The sequence below is a fragment of the Eulemur rufifrons genome, chromosome 27 (genome assembly GCF_041146395.1).
Source record: "Eulemur rufifrons isolate Redbay chromosome 27, OSU_ERuf_1, whole genome shotgun sequence".
In the NCBI taxonomy this organism is placed as follows: Eukaryota; Metazoa; Chordata; class Mammalia; order Primates; family Lemuridae; genus Eulemur; species Eulemur rufifrons.
In genome coordinates this window covers 27,501,402-27,528,830 of record NC_091009.1, presented here as the reverse complement: position 1 = coordinate 27,528,830, position 27,429 = coordinate 27,501,402, and the positions used below count along the sequence as shown (strand labels likewise).

Genomic DNA, 27,429 nt, shown 5'->3' with positions numbered 1-27,429 from the left:
ATCCTCTTCTGAGGTTTGTCATCTCTATCTGTTATTCAGCTCTGTCATGCCCTTCCAACCTGTCATCTCCCCCCGACACCCCTGTTTTAAAGGAAGAGCTGCATCTCGAGCTTCTCTTGCCTTGGCCTTGTGGAAGTGAGAGCCAAGGCTGCTCTGCCGCCCTGTGGTATGAACAGTTCTCACTCCCCAAGTGGAGGTGGGGCGTGGAGGGCCCGGAACACCCCAGAATAGCTGTGAGATGGAGCCAGTTCTTAGGCTGAGAGCAGAGGACCAAAGAGCTTTTTCAGAGGGTCCCAGGGCAAAGGTGGGCCCTGCGTTTTAGGGCCTCTTCATTCCTCTCATATATTCTGATGGGAGCGTGATGGAAATGTGGTAACGAGCACAGTCAAAACGCAAGCCCATTCCATCCAGACAGAAACCGGAAAAGGAGATCACCGAGGTACGAATTTAGGAAACAGTCTTTACGATGATCTAATCTAAATGTTTATATCCATAGGTATGTGATGTTGCCTTTTACTCGGAAGTTAGCAACCTTGGCATATTCCATATGCTACAGACTCAAGCATTTAGTCAGTTAATGAACTTGAACAAGCCTCTGTGCGAGCACCGTCGTATAGCATTGAACTGAAGAAACAGGTAATGGAGCTTTCTTTCTAATCAGGGAGGGCAGATAAATAAAGCAAAGTAACTGTTACTCTGAAAATGAAACAATGTAGGAAGATAGTGAGTGCCTGGGGAAAGCCATTGGTGGGGAGGAGTGATGCAGGAAAGCAAGAAAGTGCTGGGCCTGATAAGGTTGCGCTGACTAGTAGACATCCCAATGGAAATATCAGACAGACACTCGGACATATGAATCTGGAGTTGTAGGGAGAGATCATACCCTAAACATGTTAGGAGCTATTACACCACAGCTGTATTCAAACAGAGTCCTGGGAAGAACGTGTAGGCGCAAAAAAGAGGTCCCAGTAATTAGAAATCCAGCAGAGGAGAGAGGGAGCCAGTGAGGAAGACAGACGGAGCAAGTGACAATGAGGTAGGTGGCTGGGAGAACACAGGGTCACAGAAACCAAGAGAAGGAAATGTTTCAACAAAGGAGGAAGGATCAACTGTTGGATGCCATTGGGGTAAGATGAGGCTGGAATAGAAAGGGAATCATTTATTTGGTGACCTACCTGGACAAGAGCATTTTCAGGAGAGGGGAGATGAGCTCGATGAGAGTGGGGTAGGCGGCAGATGGGAAGGGAAGAGGAGGCAGTAGCTCTTGACAGCTCTTGACTGGGGAGCATTGAGAGGGGTCAAGGGGCCAGATTTTTGTTTTGAAGGTGGACAGCACTGAGGCACGTTTGCTCGGAGGGCAGGGCCCAGTAGGGTGGGAAGAATCAGTATGCCGGGGAGGGGGGTGGGTTACCTGGCACAAGTGGAAGGGTCGGCCACGGCCACTAGAAAAGGCTCAAGAAGAAGCACTTTCTCCTGTCTCCTGCGAGGAAGGCAGGTGTCTGAGCACAGACACAGGCAGGCAGTGGATGTGGGGATAAGAACACAAGCGAGCTCCCTCTCCATGGCTGCGTGTGTTTGAAGGTCGTTAGCTGAGAGCACGGGAGGGAATGTTGTGGAGGAGTTTTGAAGAGTCGAGAGTCTGAATCACTTGCTTCTCCATACTAGGAAAGATGACACATGAGGGCACGGGGACCAGTTTTCTTCAGTGGCCTGGATGCTGCTCCCTCCGTGCCTGTTCCCACGGCAGGGGGAGTAGCTCCAGGCCTGGCTGCAATATGTGTCCCTCCCGCACCCAAAGCTCCCAGCCAGAGCTGACTCCTGAAAGTGGCAAGGAGCTGGGCTCTGAGACCTCGTCACTGAGCCCTTCATACCTGTGACTGAGCACAGCGAGTACTCACCGCCCCTGAAATGCCACCCCCAACCTCTTCCACATAACCCCCCACCATCCTTCTCTCCCCTCCCCTTTAAGGCACTGGCAGGGGAGTTGGCTGTGAAAAGCTGGCTCAAGCCCTGTAGGGGCAGAAAAAGCAACTAATACCTACTCAGAGTGTACCAGGCACCAGGCACTTCGTCTCACCTTGTTTTCACACCCACTTTGTGAGAAGGGTTGAGTGACGATGTCAGGGTCACCCAGAACAAGTGGTCAGACTCAGGACTCACACCTCTGTGAGGACTTCAGGAGCTCCCGCCCTTCCCCTACACCCCTCAGCCTGTTTGGAGAAGGCAGATGTGAAACGTTTTCCCTGAGAGCTGCCATCAAAGCCCGTCCTCTTCCTGGCGCTGGTCCTCGTAGGACTTTGGATTGCCACTTCTGTTTCTGTGACTCCTCAGGGCCACTCGGGGAAACGGGGCGAGGCCTCTCAGGGCCTTCTCCTTCCCTTCAGGGGCCCACCAGGCTCCTGCGCCTCCCGGGACGGAACCCCCCAGCTGGGGCACAGGCAAGGCATGCCTCATTTCGTCCTCACGGAGGATGTGGCCTCACAGATGCCCAAGGGAACTGGATCCGTCCCAGCCACCTCCCCCTCCCTTCTCTCCAGCCTCAATCCAGCTCATCTCACACTCCTGGGTCTCTGCGCGTGCTCCTACCGCCTGGCTTCCCTCCCTCCAGCCCCCTCTTCTCCACCTAACTCCTGTCGCGCCAAAGTCCAGGCAGCCTTCTCCTGGGAAGCCTTTCTCAACCTCCTTCCTCCCCCAATCAGCCTCCTGCCACCAGGTTCACAAAACCGCTGGCTGCTGAGGTGTATGTCTCATAGCCTTCCCCACGCTGTCCCGGACCCCCAGGCTCCTGGCAGATGCCTAGGTCTCACCTCCATGTCGGCACACAGTGCCTGCTTCCTAGTGGGAGCTGGACACATGTCGCCTTTGAGGGTGGTGGATGCACAGGGCAAGAGGCTGTGCTTGCTGCAGAGAGGAAAGGAAGAGCGCCGGGAGGACCCAGCAGGTTCATGGGGAAAACAGGTACATGTTTAGGGATAGGCGATGCTGTGAACCTCGAACCTCGAACCTGTGGCCTAAGACAACAAAGGGAGATTTCTTCCCAAAGCCAAATGGCCCCGTGGGCCAGCAGGGGAGCTCTGCTCCTGGTGTTCACACTGCCAGAGGGTGGAGCTCTGAGGGGTCTTGCATCAGCAAGTAAGTGCTGTGGTGGGGAAGTCACATGCTCCCCGCTCGGTCACAGGGTGCCAAGGAAGTGCAGTTCTGGTCCACACCAGGCAGGTGGACACGAGGATCCTGGTTCTGCCGTGAGAACCTGCAGCAATGCGTCTGGCTGCTGGTGTCATGAGCAGGTACATTAATCTGAGGAAGAGACGGTTCTCAGCTCCGCTTCTGTTCTGGTGTCACTATGGGAGGGGTGGGGCTGGCAGAGGAAACCACCAGGTGTGGCCATGGGAAAGTCCCTCCAACATTCTATAGAAACATGGAATTTCCTGGTTTTAACCATTTCATATCCAGCTGCTATCTCAGAGCTAACCAAAGCAATGCAGACCTCTCCAGCCCCCTAGGACATTGAGTCCCGGCTGGGACGTTGGCCCCTGGGTTCCAGCCCCAGCAGTCTCTAAAGATCGTGGGCAAATTACTGAAGGGGTGTGGGCCTCATTGCCTTCAATGCCTGTCTGTAAAACAGTTTCCAGTGTCCCAAGCATTTTCAAATACACTGTTCCATGTCGTCCATGCCACCCACAGAGTGAGTGTTACTATCCTCGTGCTGTGGGTGAGAAAGCTGACCGTGTGCTGTGCTCTAGGCCATGCCGAGGGCATCACCTGGGTTCCAGTGCTTGCTCTTCCCTGGGAAGGTGAGTCAGATCCAACTTCTCCTGGGACTGGCAAGGCATAGGTCCCGGACCTCCCTGGGGCTCCTTGGTGTGGGAACTTGGTCTTCCCAGGCAGCTCCCCACTTGGTTAACTTGTCCAACCTGCTCTGCTGACTCTGGGCAGAGCCCTGAACTTCCCTGCTCCAGTGAACTGCAGGAGATTTCTGAACAGCTCCGTGGCCGCAGCCCCAGCCGTCAGAGCCTCAGTCCCTGGCCTCTTTGTGGCTCAGACTCTGGTCCTACGCCTCCACTTGGGAACTCAGAGCATCCTCTTTCTCCTTCCTGCTGAAGTGGTGGCTGTACTGGGCTGCCTCTGTCTCTTTAAGAGAGAAAGAGAGAGAGAGAGAGAGAGAGAGAGAGAGAACGAAATCAGGAAGTGTGAGAGAGCTGAGAGCCAGGGCTCTGTGCTGAGCTGGGTGTCCTGCCGCCAGAGAGGCCAGGCCGAGGAGAAAACCCGCTAGTCCCAGCTCCTGGGGTGGCACAAGGCCATTTCAACTGGCCCTGCCTGCAGGTCCTGGGGGCCTGTGGCTACCAGGATGCTATGAGCACTGCCCACGAATGACAGAAACTCCTGAAAGCTCTGGGGGTGCCACCCAGTCCCGCAAGCCTGCATCCCCTGCAGCCGAGATGGGGTGAGTGTGCAGCGTCCATGGGGGAGGGTGAGGTGGGGGGAGCAGGCCAGGGGCAGCTGCAGGGCAGAAGTCGGCTGAGTGCAAGGGTACCAGCATGGCAGCAGCAGCGCCCCAGGCCCAGCGCCCCCGCCCTGTGTCTCTCTGTGGCTGCTGGGGGTCGGGTGGTGTCCTGCACTCCCTCTCTGGCTGGCACCCTTGGAAAGGACTGCTCAGAGGCCAGTGGGGGGCGGGAGGGCTGTGGCATAGAGGAGAGAGGCCATGGGCCAACGATGCTGCCGCCCTGGGCTGTGCTCACCGACACCTGCAGGCAGGGGTCAGCTTCTGGTGCCTGCCCTCACTTTTCCTGGGGTCTGTCTCCCTGGCCTGAGCCCCAGGAATAGGAGTGGCCAGGAAAGTCTCCCGGAACAGCTGGGGAACAGGGCTGGAAAGCCCTGTAGGGGAGGGTGGCAAACAGGAAAGGGTTAAAGGGCTAGGGCCGGTGGCCTTTGATGGAGGCTGAGAGGCAAACAGCACCAAGGGGCGCCTCTCATCCGCCCTCCTCTTTCCGGTGCAGCTCAGCTCCTGGACTCGCCACAGACAGACAGCAGAAGACACGCTTGCCAGAGAGAGTCTGTGCCTGACTCAGGGCGGCGCAGAGCGTGGGGTAAGTGCATTTGGCCACAGGAGAGCCCGAGGCGGGGGGACGCGGGGGTGGGCCGGCAGGTTCACAGGCTCCACCGTCCACGCTCCTGCGTCCAGCCCCTCACTGAGGCAGCTGCGCCCTCCACGCACAGGTGCTGGGGGCGGGGGCTGCAGAGCCGAGCCAGATACATCAGTGCCGCAGTCGGACCTCCTGGGCACAGAACCAGGGCCAGGCTCCTGGGCACAGAACCAGAGCCAGGCTGCCTGTCCGGGCCTTGCCGGCGTCTTCAGGTGTTCCTTGGCCTGGTCCCAGAGCCTTGGCCTTGATTTCAGTGTGCTCTGCCCCAGCCCCGCGTCCCAGACCTGCAGACTGACTCCTCAGCCTCGATGAGGGGAACCTGGCTGACCTATTCATTCATACTGAGCTCTATATTGTCTTCAGGAAGCCTCCAAGGACCTCAGTCCTTCTGTGCAAGGCAAACACTGACACAGTATCTGCAGCAATTGACCACTGATCTCTTCCAGTGGCTTCTGGCTCAGGAACGGACATTCCCAAGGACTTGTGTTTTTAAAAAAGAATTCAGAGAGGAAAGGCTCCAAGCTAAGGACATAGGGCTCCAGGCACAGGGACTCTCCATTTGAGAACCTATAAGATGTCAGAACAGGAAGCGGCCTTTTCTAGTTCAGCCTTATTTAAAAGTATTTAAGGGATGGTGGCCCTCCTATGGTCCTGCCCCTAGGCATCCCCAAAAGGCCAGCTCTGGCCCCATTTCTCAGAGAGGCATGGAGTTTAACTTCAGAGGCTACACTTTCTGGAACCAATTGCTTTAGAGGAACCGGCCTTAGGAGAGAAGAGGATGAGGACAAAGATGGAGAATGGAGTTGAGCTCCTAAGCCCTTAGGTTGATGATTTCTTGCCTCTTTCACCTCTGCTCACACACACACACACACACACACACACACACACACACGCAGGCACACACCACACCCCCTGCAGCAGCCCTGTCCCTCTGATGGACCTGGCCGTGCTGGCCGCCTGGCTAGCAGCAGCTGTGAGCTCGCAGCGGCAGGAAGTGGTGGGCCTGGCAGGCAGGCCAGTGGGCGGGGTGGGGGGATCCAGGCTCGTGTTGCAATCCTGGAGATTTGTGGTGGTGTGGTTAGTGCTGCCTGACCCGGGGCCCTTCCTCCTGCACTGTTCTGCTTCCTGGGACAATCCCAGGCCTGGAGGCCAAAACCCAGAATTCTCAGTGCCCTGAGAGAGATGACAGAGAAGGTCTGTCTCTGCAGAATGGCCCATCTGGGGAGGGGACTAGGGGGCCCTGGGGAGTGAGCACAGGCCAAAGTCCCTGTGGGAGGAACAGGCACAGGCTGTTGTGCTGTGCTTCTTTTTGGGGAAGTTACTTAACTTTTCTGTGCCTCACTTCCCCTGCTCCTTTGCCTGTGGAATGGCCACATGGAGCCCTTTGTGGGGTGGTCTTGGGGCATGGCCACTGTCCAGGTCACCAGTGTCCACCCCAGGTCGGCAGTGGAACCCTGACCCCCTGGCCATTCTTTTTCAGGTGGGAGGTGGCCAGCCAGCCCGGAGAGGAGATGCAGAGCACAGTCAACTACCTGTGGCACACGGATGACCTGCTGGGGCAGGGCGCCACCGCCAGCGTGTACAAGGCCCGCAACAAGGTAGGGAGCCTGGCCCCTCACACCTGGGACCGAGGCCCAGTAGGCCCCCAGTGGGCTCCAAAGGTGGTTCGCGGCCAGACAGGGGCCTCCAGGCTTGGTTCAGCAGACTCTGGGGAGGGAGCCACCGTGGGCTTGAGCAGAAGTGTGAGGAGCTGGAAAGAGCTCCTCCGGAGGGTGCCTCTGTCAGGTACGAGTTGGGACAAGAGAAAGATGAAGTCACCAAGCAAACATCCAAGGGAGGTAATAGCAATGGGATCTAGGAATAGCAGAGGTGGGAAGTAGCACTTGTTTTGGATTTTTCCTGCAAGAATATACAGAGTGATACTCCAGACAGGCCAGGCTCCAATCCCTGCTCTGCTACTAACACCAGCAGTGTTGGCTGCCATTGTAGTTATTGTTTGTAGCAATAATAATAATAACAAGCTACCCTCTGCAGCATGTCAGGTGTGCCAAGCCCTTGTCACCTCCTGGTGCTGGACCATCTACCCCGCACGTAGGGGAAGGAGCTGAGGTTGGGAGCCCCCCTCCAACCGGGCTGTCTGCTCATCTCTGGGGTTGGGCTGCTCAGAGAGGCAGAACGGAGGCCCAGGAGAGGCTGGCTGCTCCCCTGCCCGAGTGAGACTTGTATTATCCCCCTGCTGCCTCCCACCCCTCCCTCCCCCGTGGCAGAAATCCGGGGAGCTGGTTGCCGTGAAGGTCTTCAACATCGCCAGCTACCTGCGGCCCCGCGAGGTGCAGGTGAGGGAGTTTGAGGTCCTGCGGAAGCTGAACCATCAGAACATCGTCAAGCTCTTCGCCGTGGAGGAGACGGTGGGTCCAGGGCTGTGTCAGAAGAAGATGATCTTGTCCTTGACCCTCACAGTCCGGGGAGAGTCAAGCCATACACTAACAGAGACCTGCTCTTCAGCAGGTCAGACAGAGCAGGCAAACTGCAGAGGGGAGCAAAGAATGCAAGGGCGGAATAAGTGCCTAAGCAGAGAGGGCTTCCTGGAGAAGGTGGCCTTGGACTCCAGTGTGTGGAAGCCAAGGCGGGGAGGCCGGGCTGGAAGCTGGGCCCTAGAGAATGGGGGCTCTAGGCTGAGCCACCTCTTCTTGGTGGGTGGGGAGGAGAAGCGCGTCCCCCCCAACGCTGCCTCTGTCCCGCGCAGGGGGGCGGCCGGCAGAAGGTGCTGGTGATGGAGTACTGCTCCAGCGGGAGCCTGCTCAGCGTGCTGGAGAGCCCCGAGAACGCCTTCGGGCTGCCGGAGGACGAGTTCCTGGTGGTGCTGCGCTGCGTGGGTGAGCCCCCCGCCCTGCCCCCTCGGACCAGCCGCAGGCCTGGGGCAGGCCCTGCCGGGCAGCACCCGGCTGTCTGGTTCCTGCTAATCATTCAGTTTAAAACTCCAATTTAAAAATAAAATTTAAAAAAGATTGAACACCAACAATCATAGCAGCATCATTTACAATAGCCAAGAGGTGTACATGGCCTAACTATATAAACGAAAGGTGGGAGATTTATGCAATAGAATATTATCCAACCTTAAGAGGAGGGAAATTCTGACACACGCTACAACATGGATGGACCTGGAAGACATCATGCCAAGTGAAATGAGCCGTTACAAAAGGACAAACACCAGATGACTGCACTCACACGAGGTTCCTAGAGTGGCCGGGTTCACAGGGACAGAAAGGAGAAAGGCGGGTGCCGGGGGCTGGGGAGGGGCGGGGGGAGTTGGTTCATGGGCACAGAGGTTCTGTTTGGAAAGATGAGAAAGTTCTGGAGGTGGATGGTGGTGAGGGTGGCAGGACAATGTGCCTAATGCCACTGAACTGTACACTTAAAAATGGTTAAAATGATACATTTTGTTCCGTATATTTTACTGCAATTAAATAACACAAAGGGGTCTGAGCCTTGGGGAGGCCAAGCCGCCATCGCTCTTGGTTTCTGGAGAAGACAGCTGGAGCCTCGATGCCCAGCTCCCTCCTTTGCCCCGAGCCCATCGTGGAGGGGAGGACAGCCTTCCCACCAAGCCGAGCCTCAGGCTCTAGACTGTCCCCAGCCAGAGCCACCCAGCAGCCCTCCGTCTGTCCCCAGTGGCCGGCATGAACCACCTGCGGGAGAACGGCATCGTCCACCGCGACATCAAGCCCGGGAACATCATGCGCCTCGTGGGGGAGGAGGGACAGAGCATCTACAAGCTGACAGACTTCGGGGCCGCCCGGGAGCTGGACGATGATGAGAAGTTCGTCTCTGTCTACGGGACTGAGGAGTACCTGGTGAGCGAGCTGCTGGGGACACTGACTCCCTCAGCACCCCTAGGAGGGGGGCTGGCCCATCCCCCCCACTTCCGGAAGGGTTTCATCTCACCCCTGCACCCCGTCCAGGAGAATCCCTTCGGGAGGAGGGTGGGACGAGGCCGCTCAACACCCCCAAGGCGGAGGCTGGGCAGGTGGGAAGGCTCCGGTGAGCCGAGGAAGGCGACGCTCGTTTTTAAGATGACAAAGGAGCAGGGTTCTGAGTGGTCCCGTTTTCACCTGAAGGCGGAAGGGGGCCTGACCGGTGGGGGTTCAGGCCTTTCTCCCCCCACCATGGTGCTTCCTGGTTCCCTCCCCGCAGCACCCTGACATGTATGAACGTGCAGTGCTTCGGAAGCCCCAGCAAAAGGCGTTTGGGGTGACTGTGGATCTCTGGAGCATCGGGGTGACCCTGTACCATGCAGCCACGGGCAGCCTGCCCTTCATCCCCTTTGGCGGGCCGCGGCGCAACAAGGAGATCATGTACGGGGGTGGGGGGGGCTGCGGGCCGGGGAGGAGTGGGGCGGCCCTGGACTTTCCCCCACTGGTCCCTGCTGTGTCCCCTGTTCCCCCCTCAAACTCTGCCACCCTCCTCTGGTCCAGCTCCAGCCAGGCTCCTGGTAGGTCCTTTGACTGTCGGTCAAAGGAGGAGCTGAGCCCTGCCCATGGCTTGGTGGAAGCCTGGAACATTCCCCCACCTTCAACTTGCCTGAGGTTGCAGAGCCGGTGGGGGGGGGGGCAGGAAGAGGGGGGCAGGAACGCAGCCTCCAATCCCCAGGTCCAAGGTCCCTCCTTGGTTTCCTGCTGGCATGGAAGCAGCTGGAGACAGTAGCTGCTGTCACTGCATGCCCCGCCCAGAACAAGACAGACTCAGGGTGGCTGAGCAGAAGGTCCAGGCACCCACCCTCAGCCGAGGGGGCGAGCTGAGCGGAACCTGTTTTGGCTTCCGGAAAGGGGCAGGGCACGGGCACGGCCAGGGAAGGTTAGACTTCGAGGGGAGGGGAGGCGGTTGGGCAGCAAGCACAGCTGGGGCGAAGGTGTGGAGGCCGCGGAAGTGCGGCGAGGGGAGAGGCGGTGGACAGGCCAAAGGTCTCTCTGCCAGGAGCGAAGGGCTTGCAGGGGACTTCCCAAGCAAGGTGAGCTCATCGGCTGAGAGCCGGGGCCTCTCAACTTCCATTTTCCTGGCTACCTTAGAGTGGCTGGGTGACTTGACCCAGTCAGTGCTCTGAGCCCTCCCTGCTGAGTCTGTCATCCCTGCAAGTGTGACGTCTGGGATCCTGCTGACCCCACCCTGCCCCACCCAGGCACCGGATCACCACAGAGAAGCCACCCGGGGCCATTGCGGGCACACAGAGGCGGGAGAATGGGCCCCTGGAGTGGAGCTACACCCTCCCCATCACCTGCCGCCTGTCAAAGTGAGTGGGTCCCACTGGGCGGGCGACGCTCGAGTCTGGGCTGGGTGTCACTTCTCTCTGCCGAGTCAGGATGTTCAAGGCCTGTTCCAGTGGGGCTCCGGGCACACTGAGGGCCTGGGTACCACACTTGCCCTTTGTGGCCTCAGGTTTTCCACCCGATCCTGGAACATGTTCTTCCAGCTCTCCCTCCCGAACCACCCCATCCTCGTTCTTCAGGGTGTTCTCATGCCCCTGTTACCCGCTCGGGGACAAGTCTGGGACCCAGGCCCTGACAGTGTCCGTGTCCTGGGAGGGCAGGGGTTTGCAGAGCCAGCTGGTGCCCATCCTGGCCAACATCCTGGAGGTGGAGCAGGCCAAGTGCTGGGGCTTCGACCAGTTCTTTGCGGAGACGAGTGACATCCTGCAGCGCGTCGTCTTCCACGTCTTCTCGCTGTCCCAGGCGGTCCTGCACCACGTCTACATCCACGCCCACAACACGTAAGGCGGCGAGGGAGGGACTGCGCGGGGACCCTCCTGCCCACGAAGTGCGAGTCCAAGTGGCACCTCCCAAAGCACGTACTAGGGAGTATTTAGAGAGAAAACTTTAAGGTCCAAACTTATTAATAGTTTGGAAAAACACTAGTTCCACAAAGTTAAACAGGTTTTCTTGCTTGGACTTCAGAGATTCTGCACCTTTGCAAAGCTAATATGCATTATACAATTGAGAAGCGTGTATGTGCTGATGATACATTTTCTAAATTTGTTACTCCTAAAACCCTTTATTCCTGGGCTACGTTGTGGGACGAGGTGAATTTTAATGGGAGTGTGGTGTGAAGAGCTGCAAGAGCAGAGGCGGGGTACTGGGGCTCCCAGGTTCTGTCCCCGCTCTGTCTCCATCTACTAATAAGACATGAACTCTCTGCTCTTTCTCTCCACCCTTGATGGAAAACCACCCCCCAAAAACCTGCGCCCTGTCCACGAGCAAAGTCTTATCAGGTGCTTAGGGCGCCCTGACCCTGCATCCTGCCTGCTGACGCCTCCCCCTCTGCCTCTGCCCCCTCCCCCGCCGCGTCTAGGATAGCCATCTTTCTGGAGGCCGTGTATGAGCAGACCAATGTGGCCCCCCGGCACCAGGAGTACCTCTTTGAGGGTCACCTCTGTGTCCTCGAGCCCAGCCTCTCAGCACAGCACATCGTCCACACGACGGCAAGCAGCCCCCTGACCCTCTTCAGCATGGCCAGCGAGGCCCCCAAGGGGCTGGCCTTCAGGGACCGTGAGTAGGGCCACCCAGGCTGGGGCTTTTCTCCTCCCCACACTCTCCTCAAAGGGGCAGGGCTTTGCAGTCAGGGCATTGGTTGATTTTCCCTGTGAGTGTTTCTTTGGGCCCACAGGGTGCAGAAGGCAGATCTGGGTTCTAATTCTGCAGCTGCCTCTGAGATGCCACGTGACTTGGGCTAGTGGCTTGGCCTCTCTGGGCTTCACAGCATCCACAAGGCTGTGGGGGAAAATACTCCAATGGAAACACGGAGATTTGGATTTAACGTGCTCTCTGTAATCTCTGTCGATGGGGGAGCCTCAGGTCGTTTGTACCGGAGGAAGCAGGAGCCCAAACTGCTGGAAGGTGGTCAGGGGTCCAGAGCTTTGTCCTTTCTCCAAGTGATAGCACAAACGTCATTCATTCTCATTTGAATGATGCCAATTTCATCCTCCTTCTCGGGAATCAACCTGGAAACACGTGGGCAAGGGGGTGGTTTGAGTCCACTTTCTGGCTGTTGAGATGAGCCCTTGGGCATGAGGATGTAGTTTGCAAAGTGGCCACAAGGTGGCAGTGAGGGACCGCATGGTAAAGACAGGCCTTAGGTGCGAGGCTTGGAAGGCGTGGGGCTCCGGGGTGTGGGGTTGGCGGTGAGCGGTGCGAGCTGCAAATAACGAAAGGTGAGCTCGGAGTTGACCCAGAACCATAAAGGCAGGCCACTCAGGCAGGGGTCTTTATCTGCAGCTGCTCTGGACGTCCCCAAGTTTGTCCCCAAAGTGGACCTGCAGGCAGATTACAACACGACCAAGGTGAGGGGTGGCCCCCAGGTGGCAGGGAGGGGTGCAGAGGGGTAGGATGTGTGGGACCTGCCCCTGCCCACCTGTGTGTTTCAGGGCGTGCTGGGCGCCGGCTACCAGGCCCTGCGGCTGGCGCGGGCCCTGCTGGACGGGCAGGAGCTGATGCTGCGGGGGCTGCACTGGGTGGTGTGAGTACTTGCGAGGGGGGGGACAGGGTGGGGTGGGCTGCCAGGAGCTCTCTGCACCGCCCTGGGACATGCCACATGCACGGTGCCCCCGGTCCCCTGGTCCCCCTGGGCAAGGTGGCTCTGACTCCGGCTCCCCTCGGGCAGGGAGGTGCTCCAGACCACGTGCAGGCGGACTCTAGAGGTCACGCGGACGGCCCTCCTCTTCCTCAGCAGCAGCCTGGGCACTGAGAGGTAGGTGTCCTGCCCGGGCCAGCTGGGACCTCTCAGCCTTGCTCTCTGTCTTCCTCACCCCTGATACTTCCAACAATGCATTTCACCTCCCCCACCCAGAGCTCTCCTGCAGCCCTGGCGGACTAGAGAGGGCACCCCCACCCTGTCCTTCATCCCCCCACTGCCCCAGATGACTCCATATCCCTCCCCCCAACCCAGCCCCTCACTTAGGGGGCCACGAGGGGCACTGGTTCTCCAGGTACCAAAACAACCTCCCTGCCCCAGGAAGGGGCCTCTGTCCTGCCAGGCCCTGTTCTGATTGATTTTAAATGCTCACCCTGCACCAAGGCCCAGAGCAGGTCTCTAGGGGAAGCACTCACACCATGCACGGTCCCCGGACATGACCCGGGTTGGAGATCCAGGTGGTCTCATCCTCCATGTCCCTTTTCCTGCTTCCTCTGGGTCTTCAACGTGTCTTTGCCTCCTAAGGGTTCCCTGCCCCAATCCTTGGCACCCCTACTCTCTCTACTCCCCTGTCTTGCGCTAATTAGGGAGGATGGGCTGGATGAAGAGGGAGACCGAGGAGGAGGACGCCAAGCTGAGGGTCTGGGGATGGGGAACACAGGAGGTGCCGCAGACCACATGCCGTTGGCCAGGGCACTGTGGAGAAGCAGGCTCTGGCCCGAGTCCTGGAGGGCATGGGCCATGCTATGGGCCAGAGATGGGGGCTCTGCAGCCTGGGGAAGCCAGGTGGTGGGAGTCCTTGAGGACAGAGGATCAGAGACTGCCAAGCATGCCTGAAGTCCCCCCTCCTCCCGCCACCCCCAGCCCTTGTCCTCAGGGAGGGACAGGGAGTTTCCCGGCAGTGGTCTGACTCACTGCAGCCTTGCCTGTCTCTCGGGCCTTGCAGCAGTGACACTGACGGAGGGGCAGGGGAGGTGGGGTGCAGAGAGGAGGAAGAGGAGTCTCCAGATGACAAGGATGGAGTCTGCCTCATGGCCAAACTCCCTTCAAACAGTGACAGAGAGCAGGGGTCACTCAGCAGGGCTGCTGGTGAATCCCCTGGAGCACAGAAAGGGGTTCCAGGGACAGATGTGGCATCATGTCACCCAGAGAGGCAGTTAGCCCTTCCCAGGCATGTGAGGGCTGACAGGATGGTTGGGTAGGGGAGACTAGAGATGGGTCGAGGCAACCATGGAGGCCTTCCTGGAAGATGAGGCTTTTTAGGCCAGAGGAAGGAGAATACCTGTGGTGGGAAGGTCTGTGCAGAGACAGAAGGGACCGTATTTTGGGGGAGGGAGGGAGTACTGGTGAGATTTGCCGAAGCCATAGCCACGATGGCAAATATCCCAGAGTAGAGTCAGAGACGGACAGAGGTGGGGGTGCAGAGAGGAGGAGGGAATGCATGGAGGTCAGACCCCAATAAAATGACCAGTAGGGAGCCATTGTAGGTTCTTGATCTGGAAAGATGTGCAGAGAAAGCATTTGAGGTGTCTCTCTGCCCACTGGCCCTGGACCACAGGCCCAGGTCTGGAGTCCTGGGGTCTGCTGGATGCTGTCCCCCTACTCTGGCTCTGAGGCCTGCTCTGAGGTGTGGTGAGTCTAGAGAACTCGGGTCAGGCAAGTGCCTGCTTCGAAGCGTATTGCAGCCTCGGTCAAGGAGGAGGGGACGGAAAGCAGAAAGAGCCCGGAGCAGAAAGTCAGAGGGCCAGGTGCAATCTCTTCACTAGCTCTCAGTGTGACCCCAGGCCATTGTCACTTCCCTACCTGGGCCTCTGTGTCCTCATTTTCAAAATGAGAGGGTTGGATGATCTCCCAGCTCTAACCTTTCGCAATCCCATTGTTTTCTGAACATCCTAAGACCTGCAGATCCTTCTAAGGCCCAAAGCCACTGGCTTCTCCCCCAGTGGAATCAGATACCTTAAATGAGCTGAATGTCTTGTTTGGAGGAGTCCAAGCACCTGGCGCAAAATGGGCTGCCATTAGCCAGCCTGGTGACTCACCTCTGCCCACTGTGCTCCTCCTGCCTCAGGCTCCCCAAGGCTGCTCCCTTGGCAGAGCAGACTTGCCTTTGTCCCGAAGCTCCGTGGCCCTCCTTGGCAGCTGCTGCTACCCCGAGGCACTGCTCAGCCGGGACTGGCTTCAGGAATCCTACGGCTTCCCCCACCCCCACCACCAAAAAAATGTGTGTTTGTATCAATGTGCTCTCTAGTCAAGACCTTTATCTCTGAGGTCCCGTTTGATCCCCACAAACATCTCATTAGGTAGCAGGAAGGAAATTTGTCTCCCATTTTATAGATGAAGAACCTGAGGCCTGGAGAGCTAAAGTGACTCACTCAAGATCGTGCAGACAGCAAGTGTGGCCACTAGGACTAGGACCCAAACCTGTCTCCTGGCTGGGCGCGGTGGCTCACACCTGTAATCCTAGCACTCCGAGAGGCTGAGGTGGGAGGATCACTTGAGGCCAGGAATTTGAGACCAGCAAGAGTGAGACCCCATCTCTACTAAAAAAAGAAAAAAATAGCCAGGCATGGTGGTGTGCACCTGTAGTCCCAGCTACTCGGGAGGCTGAGGCAGGAGGATCCCTTGAGCCCAGGAGTTTGAGGTTGCAGCGAGCTAGGCTGACGCCACGGCACTCTAGCCTGGGGAAACAGAGTGAGACTGTCTCAAAAAACAAAAAACAAGACAAAACCCCCCAAAAACCCTGTGTCTCCTGACTCCCTGTCCAGCAGTTGGATTGGGTCAGCCTCATCCTCTTCTGCCATCAAATATTAAAGGCCCTACTTTGTTCAGCAATCACGCATTGAGTAACTACTATGTGCTAAACTCTTTGCTAGGCCAAAATATACCAGATACTTTTTTTTTGATCGTTATTGTTACTTAAAGAGTATATGCTAATGGTAAAAAGTTCGAAAAGACAGATAAGTAAAACTAAGAAAATAAAAATACCGTATCCTACCACCCAGAGATGGGTTATTACACCTTAGTAGATATTTTCCTACTGTGTAAGTATATACATTAACCAACATGAGAATATTGTGTATTTGCTGTTTTATAACCTACTTTTCTCAGCTAACGAGCTCTCCCCCTCCGTGTCAATTCATCTTCATCTCATCTGGTACCAAATTCATATTCAAATTTTTCTAACTGTCCCCAGAATTTCCTTTTATAGCTAGTTTTGTTCCAACTGGGATGCAGCCTAAGGCCACACTGTGTGTCTGGTTATTATGTTCCCTAAGTCTGTTTTAATGGAGCACAATCTGCCCCTCCCTCCCTCACCCCATTTTTCATGACACTGGCTTGTCGGAGGAAACCTGTCTGTTGTCCCACCTTCTGGACTCATCGAGAGCTTCCTCTTGAAGTTTGCCTTGTTCTTCCTTCCGGGCATTCCCTATAAACCGGGAGTTCTAAAGGCTGGCTGGATTCAGGTGGAACCTTTTTTGCTGGAATACATCACAGACGATGCTGGGTACTTCATGTCCACATAGCATTGGGGGGTGACGGCCTGATTGCTCTACCGTACGGTTTCACTTTCCCTGCAAAACAAAGAAGCAGTGTGGTGTCACCTTATCACCATGTAGGTGTCCACCTCTTCGTCGTTCATCCTTGATTTCAACACTGTACCCAAGAGAAGAATTTCTCTAGGGCAGCAGGACGCTGATGTTCCAAGTTCTGGCACGTGATTGGCCAGTAGTATACAAAATATGGCTTTCCCCTCATCAGCAAGCTATTGGTTATCAGGAAATACAGTTTCTGCCGGAAAAGAATTTAATTCTTTCTCTTTAGTTACAAACTTTCTTGGTGAGCAGTTCACTCGTAGCTGCCTTGCATCATGGGCTCATGAATTTTCGGAGATTCAGGGTGTTTCAATCCACCTCAAACTTTATTCTTTGCACTGCTCAACAAGGGCACAACTTCAGTGAGTAGGGCGCTCTTCAAGTTGGTTCCTCTGTCCCAAGCATGAACCCCCCCACCCCAGAGATCCCCCAAGCCAGCAAGGCTGTCCAAAACATGCCACGCCCAGCGTGCAGCCACAGAGCTCTCCAGCTGCCTCCTAAGCCCCTAAGGTGGCCTTTCTCCTGCTTCCGAGGTTCAGCTGCGTGGCTGGGGTGCCCGAGGTCCAGGAGCTGAAGGAGGCGGCAGAGCTGAGGTCCAGGCTGCGGACTGTGAGTGGGGCTGGGGGCGGGGGCTCCTCAGGAGCAGGGCCGGGGCCGGTGGTCCGGCCAGCCTGCTCGTCAGAGCCCCGAGCTGAGGGCCCCACTCGGGTCTGCCTCTTTCCCCCACAGTTGGCTGAGGTCCTCTCCAGATGTTCCCAAAATATAACAGAGACCCAACTGGGCCTCAGCAACCTGAGCTCGGAGCTGGCGAAGAGCCGGGATCAGGTACATGAGGACAGAAGGTCTGTGGGATTTTCCTTCTTTGTGGGGTGGGGTGGGGGGCGTGCAGCTCGAAAGCTCCAGTAGCCCTTGTGGAAGTCAGCCTGCTTTCTCCCGTGGTCTGTCCGCCTCCGAAGCCTATGTTCTTGGCCTAGCCCAGGCAGGGGTTTATGACATTTAAGCCCCCTTTCTCCTTTTTAACAAACATAAAAGTGCCCACCCACCCCACAGTCTGATGTGTGCAGGGCTGCTGCGTCCCCTGCCCCGCCCTGACCATGCTGCCCCACGGAGAGCCCCCCAGACGTTTTCTTTGACCCCCACTGCCATCGGGGCCTGCACAGATCCACAGTCCCATGTCCCCAGTTCTAAACTCAAAAAGCTCTGAAAACCTCAGGGTTTTTTCTTAACTATTTTAACTGCAAAACCTGACCTAAACTGGCATGAAGCTCTTTATACTCTTAATTTATCCCACTTGGGGTTAATCTTCTCATGGTTCTCTGAAGGTGTGAATGTATTTGATCGGGAGTCGCTGCCCCGACCCTGACAGGAGGGTCCACGACATGCCCTGTGTGCACTGCCTTGCATTTCTGACACCAGGAGGCAATTCTGAATGCAGAATACGTTTGGCCCCGAGCCTTCTGGATAAAGACTGTGGATCTGAGGTCCCATTCCAGCCGCCTGGTCCTCTACCCGCATGTTCCCGGGAGGGCAGGCTCCTAGGGCAGGTGGGGCTCCGGGAACACGCTTGTGCTCTGCCCAGAGCCCAGCTCCAGAAACAGCTGAGATGGCGTCCTTTGGAGGTGCTGGAGGGAGGAAGTTGAGCTGCACAGGCCTGAGAGTGAGGAAGATCTCCCCACACACCGACTTCTCAAACACAGTGTTTGCATCCAGCCTGAAAAGGGGAAGGAGGAAACAATGGAGACCTGAAGCCCCAGGCCGAGAAGGTCCCTGAGAGGTCATCTTCCAGGTTCCCCACCTCCAGGCAGGACTGAGGACCATTGATTCATTCTTGTTTTAAACACGGATCGTTGGTTCATTATTTATCTTGAGTTTCTTCTCTGTGCCAGGCATTGAGTATACCGAGAAGCTACACCCTTCTGCCCTTTGCAGGTGACCAGAGAGAGAGATTCCTGCTCCATTTCATCCCCAGCGATCACGTCCAGACTCCCTTAGGTTTCAGGGGCCTGGGCTCCTTCTCAGGGTCTATCCTCGAGCTTTCTTGTATAGCAAAGGCCACTTTCCTGCTGCCCTGCTTGGCTTTCTCTCTGTCTCACCTCTGTGTGTGTGTGTGTGTGAGAGAGAGAGAGAGAGAGAGAGAGAGAATAAACCATGAGGACGAGAGATGGATGGCTGCTCCAGGGGGTCTCAAATAAGCTCAGAGACGGGATAGTCACCCCCACTCCAGACTGGCGCCCCACAACTGTGGCAGTGAGGCTCCTTCTGCAGGGGACGGCTCCTCCCCTCCTCCCATGCCATCCCACTCCCTCCCTCGCCCTTCACTCTGTCTGTTTGATTCTTCCAACACCTGATCCCTTCTCCTGCCCACAGCAACCAGCAGATCCAGTGTTGTCTGGACAAGATGAACCTCATCTACAAACAGTTCAAGAAATCTAGGCTGAGGCCAGGTGAGCCGACGGGGAAGGCAAAATACTCCTCTCACTCTGTCCTCCTCCCTTCCGATTGTTCATTAATACCCCGCTAGGCGTTGCTGGAGGCTCACTCAGTGGGGCTGGGCCCCGGCCTGCAAGCTGCCTGCAGGCCAGCGAGGGTGTGAAGCCCTCACGCCTGTGCCCATTGCCACGTGAGAGGCTTGGATCACACAGGTGGGGGACGCAATGGGCTGGAGCCTGGGTGCTGTAGAAGAGGGGGCTCTGGAAAGAGACCCCTCACTGTGCCAGAGCACTTTACAGTTTAAAGAGAGTCGCCCTGTGCATTGTGTCTTTGGGATACTGAGATAACCAGGTTTTCTAGAAAAGGGGGGATCAGGAGAAATCCCATTTTGAGACACTGGGCCAGGCATTTTGGCTGCATTATCTACAATGCTCGCAAAGACCCTCTGGGCCGGGGCGGCCCACTCACACGCCCAGGGATGGAGAAGCTGCTTGCCCGAGGTGACTGCCATCATGGGGCAGGGTCACCCCAGGGGAGGGCTAGTGATGGGGGCGGAGGGAGCCTGGGGAGGCCCCAGCTGATACCAGGAACCAACCCTCTTGCTCCCCTCCAGTGCCCTAAACATTTCCTAATATGTGGACTGAAGGTCTTGGGCTCGATCTTCTATCCTTGGGATTATCTAAAAACCACCATTCAATAGGAATATAATGCCAGCCACATACGTAATTTTAAGCTTTCTAGTAGCCAAATTTTAAAAAGTAGAAAACAGGTGGAATTAATTTTAATAATACGTTTTATTCAACCCAATATATCCAAAGTATCATTTCAGCATGTAATCGATATAAACAAAATTACTGAAGACATACTTTATGATCTTTTTTGTGCTAAACCTTCAAAATCCCATGTATATTTTACACTTATAGCACATCTCTATTGGGAAGCTAAATTTTTACCCAAGTGAAATATAGTCTTACCAAAATAACAGAGCTACGTTTAATGGGGAAAATAATAGTTTACACTGCTTCCGTTTTAAGCTTTAAATTAATTGAAAATTCAGTTCCTCAGTCACACTAGCCCCATGGCAAGTGCTTGGTAGCTCCGTGTGTCTGCTGACCCCATAGTGGACATACAGATCTAGAAAATAATCCTCTCTCCTTGGGACCTGCGACCCTGCCTCTGAGCCAGGCCTTAGGGTGTGGGGGTGAACCCAGGAGGCGGAGACAGCGGGGCTCTCCTGTTCCCAGGAGACGGCGGCGCCTTGTATCCATGGGGACTCTTTGTCGTGATTTCAGGAGCATCTCAGAGGCTTTTCCACAATCCTGCGATCTACACTGGGTGCCTCCCTCGTGCTAGGCACCGTCCCAAGGGCTGTGCACATTCTTAAGCGATTTAATGCTCATAAAAACTCAACTCTACACCCTTTCCCTCCCCATTTCTTAGAGGAAGAACCTGAGCCCCAGACACAGGAAAGGCTAAGTGGCCCAAGCTATCGAGGTCCAACTGCTTTGACCACCCCATTTGACAGCCTCAACGGAGTTTGACTTCTCCTGGCCTTTAAGGGCCCTTTCTTAAAATTCAAAATGAACCCTTAACTGTGAACACCCAGAGTGCTGAAAGGTTCCATGTTTTAAGCTGTGCAGTGTCTCTCTGGGTCCTCCTCACTTGGTCCTCACTGGAGTCCTGTGTTGTGCTGTGACGCACGAGGACGCAGGCTCGGAAAGGTGGAATCACTTGCCTACAGCCACCTGCTAACAGGAGGCCAGGCTGGGACTTGTCCCGGGTCTCCTGGACTCATAAGTGCTCTCAGCTGGCAGCACGCAGGGCCCAGGAAGGGGATTCTGCTATTAGGGGAGTGGAACCGGCCACCCACAAAGCAACCTGCACCACCAGTTCATCCGGGGGCTGCCACGACCCTGGACGGCCATTCCCTCGAAGCCCAGGAGGGGGCAGCACGTCCTTAGTACACGAGCATCAGGACCCGTCTCACCGCCGCGTCCTCTGTAGCCCTAAGGCGACAGCCCTAAAGCAAGGCCTCCACGGCTGCTCCAGGTGTCATGATCAGTTACTCGGGTACTTGTTTCCCTCCCCTGCCCTTCCCGGCTCCATTGGCCGTGAGCTTCCGTAAAGCAGGGCCCAGGCTGAGCTGCCTGCCTCTTTGTAACTGTCCCCGACCCTCGCGGCACTCTGTTTTGTTGACTGAGTAGGTGACCTCGGTCCCGTCTGTTTCCTCCAGGGCTCGGCTACAACGAGGAGCAGATTCACAAGCTGGATAAGTGAGTGGCCCGTCCGCCGCCCTGCCGGTGGGCAGAGGGTGGGTGGCGTCGGGGCAGAGCGAGGAAGGGCCCTGATCCTGCCAGGCTGCAGCGGAGCTAAGGACAACCCCATCTGGGGCGGGTTATCTGGGGCCAGTGGACGGAGGCTCCCAGAAGCCATCTTGATGTAACTGGGTTTACTTCCGGTATGGACAAGATCGTGCAGATTCTTTCCCTGATTGTCCTCCCTGATTTCCCGCCGGCCACTTCCTGCTCCTGGCCTCTGCTCCTCTGTTTCCTGGACAGTCTCATCGTCCAGGAGGCCCTCCCGGATTTCATGGCCATTTGGAGACTTGCTCCCCCAGTGCTACACCCACCCCTGGCCCTCCAAACACACACACATCCTCCTTCCATGAACTGCCTCTCCTGCCCTGCCCTCTGGGGTCTGAGCCGGAGGGCGTGTGTGCCCCTGAGGGCCCGTGTCTCCCTGTTGAAGTGTGTGCTTTGCTGGCCACTCCCCTTCATGATCCAAGTGTGTGACTGTCCCCTCCATCCCCAGGGACACAGCCAGCCCTGCTATGGACCCAGGGCTTGGGCATTTATGCCAAGGTGACGATGGAGACCAGGGGAGGCTAGGCTTGTGTACAAGTGGCCCTGGCTGCTCATTTCTGGGCCTCGTTTTCTCTGTCGTTCTAGGGTGAATTTTAGTCATCTAGCCAAGAGGCTCCTGCAGGTGTTCCAGGAGGAGTGTGTGCAGAAGTATCAGGCGTCCCTAGTCACGCATGGCAAGCGGATGAGGTGACAGTCCCTCCTGAGCTCGGGGGTCCCAGGGCCTGGCCTGGCCGTTCCAGGCTTCAGGGGACCTGGGCTTTGGGGAGCCCTGATGTAGAGGCAGGAGTTAGGGAAGGAGTGTGAGGAAACGAGTGGTTTTGTGTACCTGCGTGCACTGGGCAGTCGGCTGGGTGATTTCTACACATTAGCTCATTTACTCCCACGACACCTACGCTGTGCAGTAGATATTGTCACCGTACTTCACAGGCGAGGACACAGGCTCAGAGAACAGGTCTGTTCCTCACACAGCTAGTACGTGGCAGACCCCACACCAGCACGTGGTATGTCAGCCTCTGAAATCCGGATTCTTCCCACTGTCCCAGCTGGCTGTGTTGGGAACTCTCCTTAGGGAGGACACAAGGTCCCTCTGGGAGAACGACAGGTGGCATTGACCCATAAATAGAGCCCCCTCTCACACTGTCCCCTTCAGGAGTTTGGGGTTCTCCCTTCTCAGGCACGGCCTGCCCTCCCTCCCCTGCCTGCCTCAACGCTGGCCCCTCCCGAGAAGAGAGGACAGTTTCGCAGGTGCCACCAGGTTCTGAGGCCTGTGCCACCCATGCGCTTGTCACGGGTCAAGGCCCAGGCACTCCCCTACCCTCGTATCGGGATACCACTGCCCAGCTCCCACCCCACCCACGCCACATTCTGATTTACTTCCTCTGGAGTAGGGCTTGGATAGCAGGAGATCAAAAGCTTTTCCAGGTGATTCTAATGGTAGCCAGGTTGAGAAGCAGCCACTGGGTTGACGGCGCTGGGCCTGGGGCAGATGTTTTTGCTCATTCCTTCCGGTTAGAGAGGAGAAAGTCATGCTGGAAATAGGAGGGTGGGCAGTCCCCCATGTAAATTCCCTGGTGTGGGCTGTCCTCTGCCTCTCTAGAACCTTCCCAGGTGCCACGCTCGCCATAGCTGGCGTGTGTCACCAGCCGCCAGCGCTCCCCACTGTGGCTCTGTGAGACCCTCCCAGCCTCAGTCAGACATGCTCATCCGCGTTATTGCAGGGGGCAGGGGACAGGTGAGGCCACAGCTGGACGGGCAGAGGCCGAGAGGGAGGTGAATGCCTGGGACCCATCTGGGTCCGTGTGGTGACCCGACACCCGCCAGGTGGCCCTGGGAAGAGTGAGCCGAGCCCTGCTCTGATTCGAGTTCTTTATCTGTCTCTCAAGGGTGGTGCACGAGACCAGGAACCACCTGCGCCTGGTGGGCTGTTCTGTGGCTGCCTGTAACACGGAAGCCCAGGGCGCCCAGGAGAGCCTCGGCAAGGTGGGGAAGGCGAGAGGGCCCTGGGCACTCCAGGGTCCAGGGGTGCGGACCGGGGCAGTTTTGTTATCCTCTTCTTACCCTTGCTCAGCACGGCCCACCCGGCCGCACATAAGCCGGCTCGTAGTAGCTCACTAAAGCCTGGCTTCCCTTCAGATCCTGGACCGGCTGGCTCACCAGCTCCTGCAGGACAGAACACAGGGGGCTCCGGCCTCACCACCCCCCGTAGCTCCTTGTCCTACTGCAAAGGACCTGCTTTTCCAGTAAGTGCCAGAGGGGGGTGTGGAAGAGGGTGGTGTGCTAAGTAAGGGTAGGGCCCGGGGAGTTTTGCCTCGTGCCAGGCCTAAGGGGCAGGAATACAGAGGCTGCCGCAGTGGGGGGCGGCCTCCGGGGAAGGGTCCTGGGCAGTGCGACCTTGGCCTCAGCTGCCGCCCTTGCCTCCACCCTGGACAGCATGGAGGAGCTCTGCAAGGAGATGAAGCGGCTGGCGTTTGACCTCCAGGACAACAACCGCGTCATCGAACGGTAAGGAGCTGCCACCGTGCGCCAGGGAGGGCGGGTGGTCGAGCCGCCCTGGCCTCGGGCTGCAGCGTCCCTGTGCCTGCTCATGCAGGTCCCATGACACCTGTCCATTTTCCAAACAGCCCTGCTGGAGCTTAGGCCTCGTCCACAAATAAGTCGTCGTCCTGAGGTTTCACTTACAGTCTTTAAAATGTGACCCCCCTGCTGTCACTGAGAGGGGGCTCAGAGGCAGGGATTTGTGCCCATGTGCAGCTCTGCGCTGAATGAGGGCCGTGCCTGGGCTTCCCCCAAATTGTCTCCTTCAGTCTTCACAACCATGCTCAAAGTGGGTGCCGTGTCCGTCCCCACGTCCCGTCACAGGCAGCTTGGGTGTGCCGCCCACGGCCTGCGTTTCTCCAGCCTCCTGGGGCCCCCATTCCTCCTGCCAGTGCTCACAGGCCGCCCCGGGCTGCAGGCCCAGAGAGACCCTGGACGGGCTCCTGATGGGGGCTGCCGGGTACTGGAGGGGCTGGTGTGGGAATGTAGCTGGGCTCAGACTTTGGGATTTTGTGTAAAATTCACAAAAAAAAATTGGAGAACGACAGAGTTGCCAACCGCCCATATAACAAAGTAAGCGTATTTGAAAGGGGACAACCCTGCCATCTTGTAGTCACACTTCATAAAGCACATTTAGCACCAAAGAGATGATCTCAGAAGAAAGAACGGTCCTTGCTTGCCCTGAAGGTCAGTGGCCGATTTACATACATGTACACACGTGTGTACACCTCCCACATCCTCCCCAGCAGCCTCCTGTCTGTCATTCCCCATCTTTGGGAACCAGTGGCAGGGTGGGAAGGGTCAGCAGAGATCCAGGATTCGAATCCTGCCTCTGCTTCTTACCAACCTCGTGACCCTGGGAGACTTGCTCAGCTCTGAGCTTCGGTCCCCACTCCTATAAAACAGGAATAATAATTCCTACCTCGTGGCGTTAACATAGGGAGTAAATAAAATGAAGTATTCGAGGTGGCTGGGGGTGTGTGTGGAGGGGAAGACTCACTAAATGTTAATTGTTCCCCAGATGTCACACCAGTCTGAGACATTAGAATTGGGACCAGGAGGTTGGGAAACCAGGAGCAGAGCTTGTGGTTTGTCCCCAGAGTGTCAGAGGGTCCTTGGATAAAGGGGGGCATCTTCTCCCTGTCCTAGTCCAGCAAGAGGAGGATTCATCCTCTTAAATACCCACAAACAGGAGATTCCACAGCATCTTGGAAAGACTTTCCAAAACAGCTCTCTTGAGCAGGAAGTTCTAATTTTAATGCCGACATAAATTTTTCTTGCTGTGATATGTAATCTACTTACACACAGCTGAAAACTTTATTTTAATGACTTTTCACTTCCTTATTCAGAGCTGTAGCCAAGGAGCCAAATGACCCATTGGAACTCCTTTTCCCTCCTCCTAAACCATGGCTGCATGTTGGAATCACCAGGGGAGCTTTTAAAAGTACAGACGCCTGGGTCTTGCCCAAGAGATCTCGGTGCAGCTTGGGGTTGGGGATTTTTATAGCTTCCCAAGTGATTGCAATGTGCAGTCAGAGCTGGGAAGCAGAGGGATCTTGGGGAATGAAGACGCTACAAGAGGAGAGCAGAGGCCTTGAAAGGCTCAGTGAGAGTTGATTGTGCTGGGCCCGGGGGTGTGGTCTGCAGGCTGCTCCCACAGGTGGGTGAAGCTCACCTGTGCCTTTCCTTACAGGTTAAGCAGAGTCCCCGCAGCTCCTGATGTCTGAGCTCCATGGGGTGCACGAGGCATCCTGAAGCATTAGAATGATTCAAACACTGCTCTCCTGCACTGTGGGACCCAACCCAGGGCGAGATCTGGTCCCATCTCATCAGCCTACCTCCCTCCTGGCCAATGGCCGGGAGATGTCACCAGCATTACCTTTCACTGCCTTTCCCCCTGGGAAGCAGCACAGCCAAGACTGGGGCAGCAGGCCACCTCTGTCCAGGCCCACAGGGAAGAGTGTGGCAGCCACCGTCTGGGCTGACCTTTCTATCTTAGCCAGGCTCAGATACTGCTCCTCTGTCGCCCTGGCCTGTGTGGCTGAACCTGGCCAGGCCGTGGGGACAAGTGGCTCCACATGCCCTCCCACCCTGCCTCTGGTTTACAGGGCTTCACTCCCTGGGGAACAGGAAGGGAGACCCAGGGTGCTGGGTCAAACGACCTATCTCAGTCTTCCTTCCTCTTAAGGTGTTTCACATTGGACCCAGCTCTCTCTGCTGTCCTACGGCTTCTGGAGTCACCACATTCAGCCCCAGGCAACACAGAGCCCCATTTTCCTTCTACTCTTGCTCTGGCTGAGCCTAAGATTGAGCAAATGAGTGATCGAGGCCAGGTGCCCGCGCCTCGGGGACCCTTTCCCTCTCCCTCTCTCTGAGGCACCACCTGGCCCTGGACATGCAGCCAAGCGGTCACAGGTGGCCACGCTCGTGAGCACAGGCCTGTAGGTCAGCCCCCGGCACCTTCAGGAAGTGGAATAAACCACCTTTTCTACTTCTGTGGCTCCCTGGGCTGTGTCTGGGAGGCAGGGGAGGGGCTTGGCAGCCGAGCAGGGCCTGGGTGGGGATCTGTGGGAAGTGTTAGGAAATGGGGACTCGTCATTTCCCAATTCCCGCCTTTCCCCTAAATGGGCCCTAATTTCAGGGAAGAGCCCAAGGAAGATGGCCCCCTGCTGGGAGGGCCTGCCTTCCCATTCCTTCCGTTCTCCCGCCCCTGTCATTCAGGGAGCTGTACCAGAGGGACCTGGAATTTAGGGAGACAGTTCTGTTTTTTTAACCTCAAACCCACCATCTAAGTGCCTGCTGCTTTTTCTCATCCCCACCACTGTTCAAAACTTAGGCTGTGTCCTAAATATCGGGTTTGAGTACTACTAGAGGTCGTTTTAAGCATTCCCTCATTTTGTCTGGAAGCGGTGGGCGAGGCATTCCAATTCGTGCAAACTGCTCGCAGATTTAGTCTTTCCCCTGGAAGGCCTCCAGCCTTCCCTTAAACCAGAGCTGGACTACCCACCTAGCCTGGGGCGGGGCTGGAGGAAGGAGAAGGGGAAGGGGGAACGCAGTAAGATAGCCCCAAGAAGAGAGGGAGATGAGTGGGAAGCCCCACTATGGGCTTTGCAGTACGGAGACAACATTACACTTGAGCCTAGAGAACCCCAGAGATCCTTCCTGCCCATCTTCGTGGGAGCCGCCACATCCTGAGCTTCCTCCACCTATGGACCCAGCAGGGCCCCAAGTACGGAACCGTGAGTCCTGGGGGCTGACATCGTCTGTGCCGCTTCTCTATGGAAAGACCCAGGGGAGGGCTGCTGGAGGCTGCTGGCGTGTATCACGCCTAAGGGGCTCCATGATTGCTATTTGGGCCTCAAGCCCATGAAGTCCCTTAAGCCCATGGGTTCAAGTCCTGAGGCCTCAGGGGCCAGCTGCTGCCTTGATGTCCCTGGGCACTGTGCCACCTCTGGTTGGCTCTGCTGCCGTGAATTTCAGCCCTACACTTCCGGCTCACCAGTGGCCCTTCAGGGAAGTCCCACAGTGGGTTTTCCCTGGCAGCCGCAGCTGCTCTGGACCCCACGTGCTTGGTGGAGCTCACTGAAAGAGCCAGGGGATCCCTGAAGGCCAAATGCAGATTTCTGGGAGATGATATGATCCAGGCTCTACCGAGCAACGCCCATGAGCTGTGGGGGACAGACTCAC

General features: G+C 56.7%; 1 protein-coding gene across 1 annotated transcript; it reads left to right on the top strand.

The window, feature by feature from the left end:
- The first annotated feature begins 4,294 nt into the window (after positions 1 to 4,294).
- Positions 4,295 to 26,202, top strand: IKBKE (inhibitor of nuclear factor kappa B kinase subunit epsilon). Its single transcript, XM_069459309.1, has 22 exons — positions 4,295 to 4,441; positions 4,995 to 5,084; positions 6,622 to 6,739; positions 7,409 to 7,549; positions 7,888 to 8,017; positions 8,814 to 8,995; positions 9,336 to 9,496; positions 10,318 to 10,428; positions 10,726 to 10,905; positions 11,484 to 11,680; positions 12,407 to 12,471; positions 12,556 to 12,647; positions 12,792 to 12,878; positions 16,948 to 17,023; positions 17,144 to 17,256; positions 18,782 to 18,858; positions 21,078 to 21,117; positions 21,793 to 21,894; positions 23,091 to 23,187; positions 23,341 to 23,447; positions 23,638 to 23,709; positions 25,436 to 26,202. Exons 3-22 carry the CDS (start codon positions 6,653 to 6,655, stop codon positions 25,467 to 25,469), a joined length of 2,151 nt encoding a protein of 716 aa, XP_069315410.1. The 5' UTR covers positions 4,295 to 4,441; positions 4,995 to 5,084; positions 6,622 to 6,652; the 3' UTR covers positions 25,470 to 26,202.
- The last annotated feature ends 1,227 nt before the right edge of the window (positions 26,203 to 27,429 follow it).

Bases quoted from the DNA above. Each gene is read 5' to 3' on its own strand.
- IKBKE (XM_069459309.1), top strand. From the start codon at position 6,653: ATGCAGAGCACAGTCAACTACCTGTGGCACACGGATGACCTGCTGGGG. The intron at 7,550-7,887 runs GTGGGTCCAGGG...TGTCCCGCGCAG, and splicing joins TCTTCGCCGTGGAGGAGACG to GGGGGCGGCCGGCAGAAGGT. The intron at 17,257-18,781 runs GTCTGTGGGATT...TCCTGCCCACAG, and splicing joins CAGGTACATGAGGACAGAAG to CAACCAGCAGATCCAGTGTT.